General features: G+C 33.1%; 1 protein-coding gene and 1 pseudogene across 2 annotated transcripts in view; both read right to left on the bottom strand.

Annotated features, from left to right (window-relative positions):
• Window positions 1-5107, bottom strand: part of GCP4 (GAMMA-TUBULIN COMPLEX PROTEIN 4) — a 29054-nt gene extending 23947 nt beyond the window's left edge. Inside the window, exons 1-5 of the mRNA XM_086449760.1 lie at window positions 4755-5107; window positions 3636-3927; window positions 3162-3298; window positions 2598-2696; window positions 928-1048 (exon numbers count right to left, since the gene is read on the bottom strand). Coding sequence (XP_086305886.1) covers window positions 928-1048; window positions 2598-2696; window positions 3162-3298; window positions 3636-3927; window positions 4755-4924 — 819 coding nt within the window. The 5' untranslated portion in view covers window positions 4925-5107. The remainder of the gene's footprint in view (window positions 1-927; window positions 1049-2597; window positions 2697-3161; window positions 3299-3635; window positions 3928-4754) is intronic.
• A 1861-nt stretch (window positions 5108-6968) lies between these two features.
• LOC147396006 (uncharacterized) lies at window positions 6969-13097 on the bottom strand (annotated as a pseudogene). Its single transcript, XR_015180353.1, has 6 exons — window positions 12807-13097; window positions 9405-12711; window positions 9145-9283; window positions 7878-9039; window positions 7656-7791; window positions 6969-7565 (listed from the first exon to the last, which is right to left on the bottom strand). The product of XR_015180353.1 is annotated as an uncharacterized LOC147396006 (transcript).
• Between the last annotated feature and the right edge of the window lie 1077 nt (window positions 13098-14174).

The following is a 14174-nucleotide window of genomic DNA, read 5'->3' as shown; positions in this document are numbered from 1 at the left end:
CCTTATGTAACCCATTGGGATTATTTAGCGACCATGTTTACAGAGGCAATAAGAGGTGAGATAGTTGGCATGTACCTATTCCTTATTTGGTGCATCATACGCGATGTCATTGATTGGCGTGTTATAATAAAATGTTGGTGTGGCAATATAATCTCTCTTTTTTTCTATTTTTAGACACAATAAATTTAGCTAATGAGTGATGTGGGAATGTGGAACTCCTATTTGAGAGCCAAACAAGAAATGAACTCCATCTAAACTTGGTAACATGGCCAAGCCTTTGAAGACAAGAGAAATCCAATATTACTCAAGTGGTCTGTTATGCTCATCCCCCGAGAATTAAAAGAAAACTGGAATACATCAAGTTGGTAAATAAATGTCAAAGCTATATTAATATGGCAGCAATTAGTAAAGAAGGGCTTCTTTCATTACTGATCCATCAAAATTGATAAAGATATTAACTCTTTGACTTGATATTGATTCAGTTAACACAACTACAAAAGTAATCTTATTAATTAAGATATCAAAACTGAAGAAAGTGAGGCCTCTACAAATGGTACTATCTTCACAGGGTAGCCACTAAAAGAAGCCTGTTTAATCATAGGTACGAAATGCACAATAGTTCACAGGAATAGTCAAGATCTACTGAAGTTCAGTGTGCAAGTCAGGTAGCATTGATTGAACAATCAAATAATCCAATGCCTTACATTGCAAAGACTACTGTGTTATTGTAAAACAAACAAAAGAGTAAAAGAAAGAATGGAGAATCAACAGAATTGGCGAGGAGGAACCATAAGGAAATACAATAGTTTAGCATTCAGAAATAAAAGTCATGGGAAGGTAAGATGGACAATAAGCATAGATCTAAAACAGTAGTGCTCTATATATATTGAATAATGGGGACATTACAACAGAGGGATTCAAACATACCAGGAAAATATGAAATCCTAAATGCCAATCAATTAAAGATGCATCATCAGGTGATTTTCGCACCGACTTATCAAACATTTCTGAGTTTGAAGCCTCACGTTCTATATCCGTATCTTCCTGCCTGAAAAACCATATAATGCATAAAATAACCCATTTCATTGCAAGAAACTGTAAACTAAAAAAAACAAAATTAATAATAATAATAATAATAAAAACAAAAACAAAAACAAAAAATAAACACATTTTACTTATCCACAAATGGAACATCAAGAATCAGAAACTAGGTGTGAGTGTGAGGCGTTATGCATATTTTCACTGTTTTCCACAAAGTAGAGGTGTCCATTCTAAAGTTTGTTATGTGACGATACATACTGATCAAAGTAAAGGCAAATGTTTACAAGACAGAAATAGGACCAGCTACACTTTATGGAGCAGGATTTTGGGAATGATAAGATCAAAATGAGCACATCTAAGGAAATCTTGGAGTAAACCCAAGGGGGGAATAGAATATAAAAAATAAAAATAAAAAAGGCAAGTAAGATGGTTCCGGCATGTGCAGTGAAAACCAACATTGGCATCAAGGAGTAGGAATGCTTTAATGCAGATTGAAGTCTCTTAAAGGGAAAGATTCACAAGAAGTGAAAATGACATGAAAAGTAATGAGAAACGATCTCACGACACATGCCTCAACAAAAAATATAAATCCAGATAGAAATTGAATAAAGGCACTGTGAATGATGATAATTCTTTTTTCAAGTTCGGTCCAGAGACACTTGGACTCCTTGGAATAGTAAGGTTTTTGTTTTGAAGAAATTCTAAAAAGAAAAAGAAATGCAATACTTAGAAAACAGCTCTTAACAAGATTTCACTTTCAATAAGAAGAATCGTTGTACTTTTAGGCTTGCACTAGAATAAAATGTTGTTATAGCATTCTCACATTCTTTTAGGAACAGCTCCAACGGGAGAAAAAATAAAGATTTTTTTTTGAAATGGTATGGGCATGTGCAAAGGAGACTAATGATAACACCACCAGTGAGAATGAGCATTTTGTCTAGTTTTATTCATTTTTTTAAATTTCTATATGGTTATTGAATTTTTCAAAACTTTCTTTTGGGAATATTTGAGGCTTATGCTTAGTATCCTTATGAGGATTACACCTCGCCTAATAGAACCAAAAAGCCTCACATATGCCTCGTGCATTTTAAAACATTGACTCGAGCAACCTTTGGACACTATTAAAGAAGACTGCCTTTCAAAATTTAGAATTCAAATTAATTACCACATGATACTTATATCCAATGATGACTTAGTTTATAATGTGAAATCTAGTGCGGCAGCTATACAATGTCTTCAATTATTAATTGAGACGATAACAATTCATCACAATTTTAACAACCCAAATTTTATGCAACTTGACCAGATTTCCCCACTGATGCATTTAATGAAATCTTAAGTGACATGCGAATGACGTTACTTAGGTAGCATATGAGATCAAAGTCCTGAAGCAATTACAATGTTAGCATGGAAATGATGGGACATTTCAGAAAGCCCATATACAGTTTCTTAGGAAAATATAGTACAGGCGTTACAAACTGTATTTCACAGAAGGCGGGTCAGTGAAAATGTAAAGCATTGTGTTCCTATGGATAAAATACTTTGAAATTCAATACCTTCTAATGAAAAACTCTCCATGTTGATCTTGAAGAATTCCATAAACCATCCAGGAAGCAAGTTGGTTATACATGACCTGATGTCCATGCCAAAGGAGCCTATGCTTTTGGTGCATAAAGATCAACAAAGAAATAAAAAGTTAGCTCGGATTCCACTTTTCATGCCAGTATAAAAGAGTGCTTTAACTTTTACAGAGCAATCAATCTAGAACGTCAACGCCACAATATTGTTACACCAATTCCTTAGTAGAGAACCCACATTTTTTCCATGCCCATATTTCCAGAAATCAATATAATTAAAGTGAGAAGGAATTCCCAAACGAGGGTTATATCCTATTTCATGAAAACTTATATTAAGATTCAAGAGAGAAAAGCACTATATAGGCCAAAAAACAAATAAAATTCATAAATTGATGTACAAATGGTACAAGGTTCTGACACAACAAAGCAAGCAAACCAACAGTTAAAAAACCAAAGATTTGGGGAAAATAAAAACTAAAAAAGGGTGCTTTAGTGAAAGAGAACTGTGAATGTTTGAGCAATGGACGAATAACATAATTATACCTTTGAATACATGCTTGCAGTTCAGGCACCCCACAGTGGCATCGTTTTTGCAGAAGGTTGAGAAGTTGTCCTCCTCGAATATCATCGCGTTCAATCTCCACAATGAGCTCATGAAGAGGAGGCAAAAGAACAAAAAACTGGGAGACGATAAACCACTTAATAGCAGCAAGTATAACAAACAAATAAAGGCTAATGGAGAATTCTAAGTATAACAACAGAAAATATGTCATAGTGGACTGGGTTAATTCCTCACATATATTACAACAATGCTCTATTGTACTTAAATTGAAGAGTAAACATAATCACTAAAACCAAACATCAATTTCACTAGTAGATCACAAACTTTAAGATCATCAGAGATTCCATTCCCTAAAATAAGATACACTCTAATGCAGAATATTGGGGGGGGGGGGGGGGGGGGGGGGGGGGGGGGGGGAAGCTGATATTAAGAAATTAAAATCATTACAGTGATACCTTGTTGAGGCCTTGAGTTACTGTTGCCAATATGGGCGTAGGATCTGACAGCAATTCCTGCTCAACATGTAGAACAGCAGACCTATAGACTGATAAAATCTCAACGATACCATTAGCTATGGCTCTACGATACACACCTTGCCTTTTTGTTTTCCCTTTCAACAACTCAGATTTCTGTGGTAAGGGAGCACCAGCGGTGGACTGGATCCAACTTAAATTGCGAGATCTTGTCGCAAAGCGATCAAGCTCCCTATAATAAAAACCTAAGGAAATAAGCCTTTCAATAACTTCCCTGCAGACATCGAGAAGCCCATTCAGATTGATAAAAGCTAGTATCCAAGGATATCCAAACATCCAAATATATGTAGAAAAAATCAAGATTCAAGGAAAATATTTAAAACATTAACCAAAAAAGTTATATGAACTACTTAAAGCTATGATATTTTGATTTTCACAATTTGTCAATTTTTCATTCAATCATACAAATGATATTCCAATTTTTTTTTTTTTTTTGGGACCAAGATCTTTCTAAGAATCTCATTAAAATTCCAAGGCATTCGTTTTATCTCCTCGTCGCACTTCACTCTAACAGACACATATACTCATCAAAGCATTGAAGGCTCGATCTGGAAGATTGAAACTCAAATTGTCTTGTACACTCTAGAAGTTCCAATTTGGAAGATCAAAGCACCGTTTTATCCCCTCAACAAGCTTCAATCGAATGAAAATATACAATTACCATCTATAGAATTAGAGTAAAATTCCAAAATATTCGTTTTTATCTCCTCATCACGCTTCCCTCTAACAGAAATATATACACATTAAAGCGTTGAAGGGCTCAATCTGGAAGATCTAAACCCAAATTATCTTGTACACTCTAGAAGTTCCAATTTGGAAGATCAAATCACCATTTATCAACTCAACAAGCTTCAATCCAATGAAAATATACTCATCAAGGCGTTAGAAGCTCCAATTTGGAGGATCGAACCCTAGCTTTGATCGTATATAGTCTAAAAATCAGATTAAAACATTAATAGTCTTCATACATTGTTTAATCGATTAACCGGACGAACAAATATTTAAAATTAAAAAAAATTAGAAAAAGATTAATCGATTTACCTTTCGGAGGTTTCGATGAAAGAGAGGTCGGGAGCGATCTTGAAGGTACATTCTTCAGAGATTGGAGTGTCAGTAGATAAACATCCAGGAAGAGATTTCTGGTGCTCTCTTTCGTCGATAATGAGATCTCCCGTGTATCCTAAAAGCGCCAAAAGGAGCTCGTGAAGCATGTTTTCTGACCTAATCTACGCGAGCACAAGTGACAGCTTCGAGAGGTTTTGAACGACTCCTTTAATGGCGGATTTTCTTACTTTCGGTCAGAACATATAGAGAAGAGAGTTTTCTTTGTATTTTTTACACCGAAATTTGAACTCTTTGGCCTCGAAATGTGAAGGCCGGCGCGCGAAGTGTGTCATTAGCTCCTAATTTATCCAATGGGGGCTACTATTGCCACACCAACTTTTGCTAACGTCACACCAACTGCGAGAAATTATTTGATGAGTTTGTATAAGGATTGGTGCGGCATTAGCACAAGTTGGTGTGTCAATAGTAACTCTCTTATTCAATATAATTTGTATTGACACAAAAATACTCTTACGAGTTCCAAAGTTTTTTTTTTTTTTTTTTTTTTTTTTTAAAGGAAGGTTTTGATTTTAAGGGAATCCAACAAAGTAACCCTTCTACTCCATCTACAATGCATTGTCTTCTCGAGTAATCCAATATGTCGAAAATTTCAAGTCTCAACACTAGTTACTAGACCAGAATCCCACCCAAAGATTCTATGTTTTTCATAAATGTATAAAATTTCGATGAATCCTTAATAGTAAACCCTTTGAATAAAATGGAAATTGTGATGCAATGTTAGAGTGTTTGGTGATTAAAAATACAATGCATTGAGATGAGATATAGATACAATCCAATTTTTTTAATAAATGAATTCAAACACCACACATGAATACAATCCAATGTTGCATAGTTAATTGATTTTTAATGTGTCAGGTGTACACACTTGACATGGGATTTACAATGTCAAATGATCCATTGATATGACTTTAAGCATGTTAGATATCTACTATTGACATACTGAATAAAATGTATGCATAATCTGTCTTAGATGTGCATTTTTTACGTGGGCTTTACAATTTCGGATGTGAGCCCTTGCATTACTTTAAGTATGTCGGATGTCCACTCTCGATACAATGATCTTCTCCATTACAATCTCTAATCTTAAAAAGAAAACCTCAAATTAAAGAAAATTGCTTATTACTACAAAGGATTTCTATAATAATTTGATCACTATCTCTGTAGTGAAAGAAACTAGATAATCTCTATGCTCAAACAAAAAATCAGTGAGTAAAAACTCCAAGATTTCTACACATTTTCAAAACCTGCTCGATCAAATGTGTAAATATCTCTGTGCAGAAACAATGGAGGATTGGATCTATAGACACCCCATATTTGTATGAGCCCAAATTTTTGAAAGTTTTAAATGTGGTTTCTAAATAAAAACCCAAAGGCTTTTACTAGGCCCATGAGATCCAAATAATCATCATTTAATAATTTTTTATTGCTTGTATGCATCATCTTTATATTTTTTATGAAGCCTAGCCCACCTCTTTAACCTAAGCCTATTCAATCCAAAGCTTAACCAAAAGCTCATTCCTAAACCCACTAGCCAAACCTAAACTCACTTCTTATAAAATGCTAAATTTATGACCATAGCCCACTATCATAACTCATATGCAAATCCACTATCACAACTTAAGAGCAACTCCAAGGCAACTAGCATTTAAAGAAGGCAAATTGGCTATGCATTTGTCGTGGAGAGCCTATTTGCCTATTCAAGGGGTCTCCACTCTAACGCAAATAGGCATACGGCTCTCTCTATATATATTTTAATCCTTTAATTATACTAAAATCAAATAAATCATAAAAGTTAAAATTTTGTTCTTCAAAACAAATTTCAAATTTCACATCCCGCTCTCAAAATTCAACATTGAAATAAGGGTATGTTTGATTGCACATGGAAATTCATTTTCCATGGAATTTGAAATCCATGGAAAAATGGTATGGAATTTGACTTTCCATAGAGAAAATTTTTCTCTATTTGATTGCACATAGGAAAATGCACTCATTTTCCAAATCCATTGTTTGATTGCAAGTTGGAAAATTAAAATATTTTCCAATTTCACTGTTTATTGTCATTTTAGTTATTAAATAAAATGGATCCTATACAATAAAAGTCTATCTAAAAAAACATACTTTCACCGCAAAAATTATAATATATAACATTGATGTGATATAGAATTTACAAACATGATGAATTAGTCATACATCATGATTAATACAAAATAAGTATACCCAAAGAATACATGTAAGACATATCCCCCAAAAAATGCAACATATAACCATTGCAAATCAGTATGATTTTTTGTATTATAGTAAATACATCTCCAAAAAGAAAAAATATGACATCTAACAGACCCTAAGTGTCATCTGACTTTCCTAAGTGCCTAAATAACCAATCCCTCTTCATGTCACTTGTCAAGCCAAGGAATATGTGTGTTGCTTCTTGACGCTCACCCAAGTAATCAATCGCTTCTAGCATAATTTCTCGAGAGATATCAAGAACTTCATTGAGTTCCTTTTGCAATTTGGCTATGCTTGGTCTCCCCATTGTCGTTGCCATACGCATGGCTGCAGAGGCAAGTATGGAGATCGTTGCATCATTAGATTCTTCAGAATTACGATTTCGCTTTCTCTTAGACGAAGAATTTTCACAAGAAGTCACCGATGAAGATCCTGTTTGTTGTGTAGGTACGTCACTTTGTCCAATTGCTTCTTGTACCTTATCGTCTATTTCATCAAGATCTAGCACAAAGAAAAAAAATTAAAAAATACATTGAAAGATGAAGTATGCAATTTTCAAAATAATTGCATAAACCAAGGAAGAATTCTTACTTATTTCTTCAATTGGAGACATTTCTATTCTAGTTGTACATCGTTCTCCACTTGCTTGATCATTACCGACAATAATGGCAAGATCATCATAAAATAGGATGCACTTGTGATGGTATTCTGCATTTTTTGGATGTTTCTAATAAGAAAAGACCAAAAAATAATCAAAATGATAAATGTATGAAGAAAAAAAATGTCTTTAAATTTAATATTTTGAAAACATACCTCTATATACTCTTTCCACGCCTCATCATCTGCTGTCACTAATTGAGTATCCTTGTCCTATCCAAAACCACTTTGTGAAATCACCTCCTTTGCATTAAGATATCTCTTTATAAGTGTCTTGAGCCTGTATCGTACATTTTGGGCATTTACTTCTTTTTGCAACTTGTTATGGAGGACAAAACAAACATTGTTTATGGCTTTCATATTCCATCCATTGTCAGTTTTTTGTCCTAAGGCATATTCCTCCAACAATACTTCAATTAAAATTTTATCCATAGGTAAGTCCCATGTCAAATATGATTTATCTATTGGTTGCTTCTCCTTTTGTTGCCTGTCTTTTTTAGAAGAAGATTTCATTCCTATGATAAGTAAATTCATACACATTCAATCACAAATAAATGTATTAAATTTTTAAAAATGAATAGAATATTAACTAAAGCTGAAAGGCAAAGTAGATATGATAAAAAAAACTATCAGTTATAAATATTAGTCATTTTCAAGCAATATTCAATTTTCAAAAAAGAGAACATTATTATAATTCCAATATTGTAAGAGACAAAATCCTACATATTATAAAAGACAAGCTTAAAACCTCAGATTCATTACATGCAAATTTTCGTTTTTATAATAAACCTTCAAAAGAAAGACATTGAATTTGAAGGATTTACAACAACAAAAAATAAAACAAAACAAAACAAAAAAAAAAAAATATGGATGACGTTGATCATATTCTGCCCACATGACTTCGGCTAATGCTTCTATTTTTGCTGTCCATGCCGGAGTAGTAACAATAATTATTTGTTCTTCTTGTTCGGGCATGTCATCATGTTCTTCCTCATCTAGTTCTATGTGATCACCCTCGCATATGTCCTCCGATTCAAATCTCTAATGTAATTATGAATAACACAACACGCAAAGATAACCCTAGTTTGTGTTTTGATGTCAAAAAATGGTGCAGATCTCAAGTATGTAAATCGTTTCTTTAAAATACCAATTGTTCTCTCGATTACATTCCGCAATGAAGAATGACGATAATTATATAGTTCTTTTGCATTCGACGGAAGGTGCCCACGATGATCATTTAAATGATATCGAGTACGACGAAAAGGCGTAAGAAAACCAGGAATATTTGCGAACCCAGCATTTGCAAGATAATATTTACCTATATTACAAATTTATAAAATAAAATTACAGACTATTCATATTTACATATCATCATATTAGGAAATAATATAATATAATATAATAATTCAAATATTATACTCACCAAGTGGCACAATGAGTCTATCAATCCTAGGTCTAATTGCATCTCTTAATAAGCGACCATCATGTGCTGATCCTTCCCAACCAGCGAGCACATATGTGAATTTCATATCAAAAGTACATTCTGACGAATATCTCCTTTTCTATTACGGTACTTAGGTTGTTCATCCACATGAATTGTTGCATGAATGTATGTACCGTCTATAGCTCCTATAGCATCCTATATTAAATCAAAATCTCATAATTATATCATATCATCGATACAAATTCATTTGTAAGCATGGTCAACTTCACAATTACCTCAAAGTAATGGTACCAATTTCTAACGTTGTTGTTGTCTCTCGGAGAATTTGTTTGTTTTGCTACCTTGATGACCTCCTTGTACATACTAATCAATGCTTTCAAGACAACATGAAAATAACGACTAACTATTTGAGAAGATCGTATAAAAGAAAAGTTTGCTCATCGATTCCTCAAATCATGCCCAATTGTTAATAGGAACATTGAGACTTGTTCTTCGACTTTTACTGATCGACGATCAATCAATCCATGCATCCTTAAACGGTTACACAATCTATGAAATGCAGCTCTATTCATTCGAAGTTGCTCATGACAATGCTTGTCACTTTCATTGTATAACCTATTCAAAATCTGTCTTCTCTCATGATCTCTATTTATTATAGGTATTCTAGGTAGAGATCGCCTACGTCTAAGATGTGTTAAGATCACATATGTACTGAATATCAATGTCATGACCGCAATCATATTCTTTTCTTGTGCAGTTAACATCCTATCAATCAAGCATTTAAACAATAGACATAAGAAAGGCATAATCATATATGAATAAAAAATGACCAAGCTTTTATTGTCACCTCAACATTTTCTTATTACACCCCATTCACTTATTTTCTTTATTTTTAGTTGGGGTGTAATAAGTAAAAGTTGGAGAGCCAATAGTAGCTCTTTTATATATAACAACAAGAAGCATTATTCCATAGAGTGTGAACTTTGGTAGTGATAGCCATGTGTTTTTTAATTCCATTTTTTATAGCCATGTGTTCTTGAATTCCATTTTTGATTGTCATTTAGTTGCAAGGAAATTAAAAGAAAATAATCTTGCAGTGATGAAAAGTATTATGATTATGTGGGAATAGTTTCCCCCTAGCTTTTTATCTCGATATGTAATCTAGTTCAAGTGGAAAAAAAATCCAAACTTGATTAAGTACAAAGCACAAGATTGATGGCACCAAAACATTAAACTAAAGTAAGATTAATAAAAGAAGATCATCATGAATAATGAAGTTGCAATCACCATACTGGGTATGTGAAAGTAGGCGTGTCTTCACACTTCATATTAGTGTCAGAAATTGACACATGATCGTGTCTCTAAAATGTAAGCACCTAAACTATAATAGAAAATGACCACATATAAACATCTGTATCAGTCAACTATGCGAGCCACCAAAAAATCAAATCAACCACAATAAATAGAACATGCTTCTATTCCAACAAAATTTTGAAAATTCAAAGCAATAGCAATAATTTCGGCAACCGATTTTCGTAAAGATCGTGTGTGAATTTCCTGTAAGAAACCAAGAAACTTTCACCTAATCACCTCCTAAATCCCAACTTTGACATCAATTATAAATCCCACCCATGGCATGTCACCTGCAGAACTCATCCTGAACAGTTAAGGAATCTCGCTATAATCCTTACCTACTCCATTCCAATTTTCAAGTACAACCCATCTATCTAATGGGGCTAAAATTAAAGATTGGTCTACATCTACCAGATTTCGAAGCCCACCATGCCAACTCAACACCTTAACACCCTTAGATATGTCTGACACCAATACATATGGTTTGGGACTTAGGATTATTAAGACACAAACATGGGCCGACTTCAAAACCTTGATTAGTTGACTATATGGTCCATGCATGAGCCTTGGATCAGGTCTGACCCTTATATTGGTAAGTAGCCCCTTTTGTAAAATCATGTGAAACTGACCCATATATGTGTTCATAGATCAGTTTGGTTCATGCAATATGGATCACAGGTTTGTTTGGGTTGAATAAGATCCAAAACCAGGTCTACCCATATCCAATTTATTCAAGTTCTAGAGAACAGTCATGACAAACAAATTGAATATTCATCTAATATTTCTTTGATGCATTAAATTGAATATCTAACTTATTTAAGAAGATTCTATATAGCAAAGAAAAAAAAACTATATATAACAACCATTAATATTGAAAATGGTATGCTAAAATAACGTTTGGAAAAAAATACCCATTATGATTCGTTGTTCTCACCTATTTTATTAACGTTAATTTCTCAAGAAAAAAAATCATGAAAATATTTTCCCAACAAACCAACCGACACTAATAGATAAAAGAAAGCAACATAAGTCATGAAGACACACATATTTTACATGATTTATACACACTTGCTAGGATTAAAACCCATCAATCCCACGGTTAGGATTAAAAAAATAAAAATAAAATTCTCTAAACAAAAGCCTTTTTTTTTTAGATAAGATGTTCAAACCATCAAACTTGGACTAACTTAGGTTCCAACAGAGTTTACAATCCACAAATTCCTTTATAGAAATCACTTTGGATGCTTCATTAAAATTGGTGCAATAAAATCACTACGAACAAAAGGGTGAAATACAACCAATTCCATAATAGAAATCAACAAGGATGCTTTACTAAAATTGGTGCAATAAAATTGCTATGAACCAAAGCAAATACAACCAATCCTTACTATTTCACGTCCTAATCCAAAATTTATGAGTTGACCCTGAAATAACAATATAATTGAAGAGGTATGAAGGACAATGAAATCCAAAATTCATAACTACTTTTATATTCTTTCCATTAAGCCAATCAATCATCAATTGAAATTCATTAATCACAATAAACACACACAATTCAAAACAAAAATTCAACAAAAAAATATCCTACATAAATAAATCCATCAAAGTTTCCCATAACTAACACTCTTCCAAATGTCAACTTCAACTAGGTAATTTCTCAAACATCTAACCTACATAAATGCTTCAAATTTTTTCACAAATGAAAAAAGTAAACATTAATAAATCCTATAACAAACACATACAATTCCAAACAAAAATTCAACAAAAAAATATCCTACATATTAAATCCTTCAAAGTTTCCCATTACTAGCACTCTTCCAGATGTCAACTTCTACTAGGCAATTTCTCAAACATCTAACCTACATAAATACTTCAAATTTTTTTTTTCAAATGAACAAGGTAAACTTTTTCAAATTCGAATCCTAACCTTCCACAACTCAAATCAGAATTTGATAAAATACAAAATAAATTTCTTTTATTCTAAAAATGGATTCGAGGTTCCATCAAAGAATCTAAAATATACATTAGAGAGAGCTTACCTTGTGATATGGAAGAGATTTTCTAGAGTTAGGGTTCTCTTCTAAATATACTGAGAAGAACGATTAGAGGGAAACGATAGGTTTCTCTTATGGTTCGATTGAAGAACCATGAACGGGGACGAGAGTGCAAGAGCCACAAAACAGATCAAAAGAGCTTTTTAATTTAAAAAAAAAAAAAAACAAAGATTAGGTAACCTGGTGGAAGATTAGAGAGAGAGAGAGAGAAGAAGAACAAGAACAAGAACAAACCTGTGACGAACTTATGGAAGTTGCAGTCGTCTGTGAAGAGGGTTTCGTTTGTAAAGAGAGTTTCGTTTGTAAAGAGAGTTGGGTAATTTAATAAAATAAAAAGTCCATATTCGATGGAAACTCATTTTCCTTGGGGTAAAGGTGGGATTTTAAAATCCAGCAAATGGTGAATTTTTGTTGGGGTTGGAAAATAGATTTCCATGGAAAAATTTACAATCAAACACTTGACATTCTTATTTTCCATGGAAATTCAAATCCACACCATTTTCCAAGCCTAATCAAACAGACCCTAAAATTTCAAATCCCCACTCTAAACTGACAATTTAAATTTCAAATTCTAAATTTTGATAAAAGTCAAAATTATAATATAATTTCAAATCGTGCTCTCAGTCGACCAGATTTAAAATTAAAATTCAAAATCCCTCTCTCAACCGACAAGATTCAAAATTCAAATTCAAAATCCCACTCTCTAAAATGTTGAAACCATCTATAAATATAATCGTTTTCTCTCTCATTTTCACCAATCCCTACTACATTTTCTCTCTTATTTTCACTCAGCTTTACTACATATTTTTTCTATCTCGACTTAATTTTCTCTTGAAACATTATTTTTATGTCTCATTTTCAGACATTTTAAGGTTTATCCTTACTGATGAATTTGAGGATGACGATGTAGAGGTGACAGTAAGATTGCGCATAGAAGAAGAACAGTCGAATAACTGAATGTGAACGACGCGTCATCGTGGTTCCATTTTCGACTACATTACCATTCACTGTAATAGAGTTCAAGACCATGAAAGATTGTACCACAATTACTTTATTAAAGATCTTACATATAATGACTATCTATTTCAGAGGAGATTTTGAATGAATTGTCCTAATTTTTGTCAAATTAAAAATGCAGTGGAAGCTAACGATCCATATTTTGTCCATAGAAGTAATGTCCTTGAAGTTATCGAGCTATCTTCCATTCAGAAGATAACGGTTGCATTCAGGATGCTTGCTTATGGAGCATTGATATATTCTATGGATGAGTACGTGCGGATCGAAGAAAACATCACCATGAAAAGTTTGTTTAGACTTGTAAAAGTTGTTGATGCAATGTTTAACGACGAGTACATGAGATTACTAAACACAAATGATATCGCTGGATTACTAGCAATTGATGAAAACATGATTTTCCTAGGATGCTGGGAAATATCGATTGTATGCATTGAAAGTGGAATAACTATCTGACTTCATGACAATGAATGTATATTGGTCATATTCATGAATCGACTCTAATTTTGGAAGTCGTGACATCACAAGATCTTTGGATATGGCATGCCTTCTTTGGGCTACCCGATTCGCTGAATGACATCAACGTGT

This window comes from Akebia trifoliata, chromosome 8, assembly GCF_017979445.1.
Source record: "Akebia trifoliata isolate Shusen 1 chromosome 8, ASM1797944v1, whole genome shotgun sequence".
NCBI classification, from domain to species: Eukaryota; Viridiplantae; Streptophyta; class Magnoliopsida; order Ranunculales; family Lardizabalaceae; genus Akebia; species Akebia trifoliata.
This window is presented reverse-complemented; position numbering and strand designations above follow the sequence as displayed.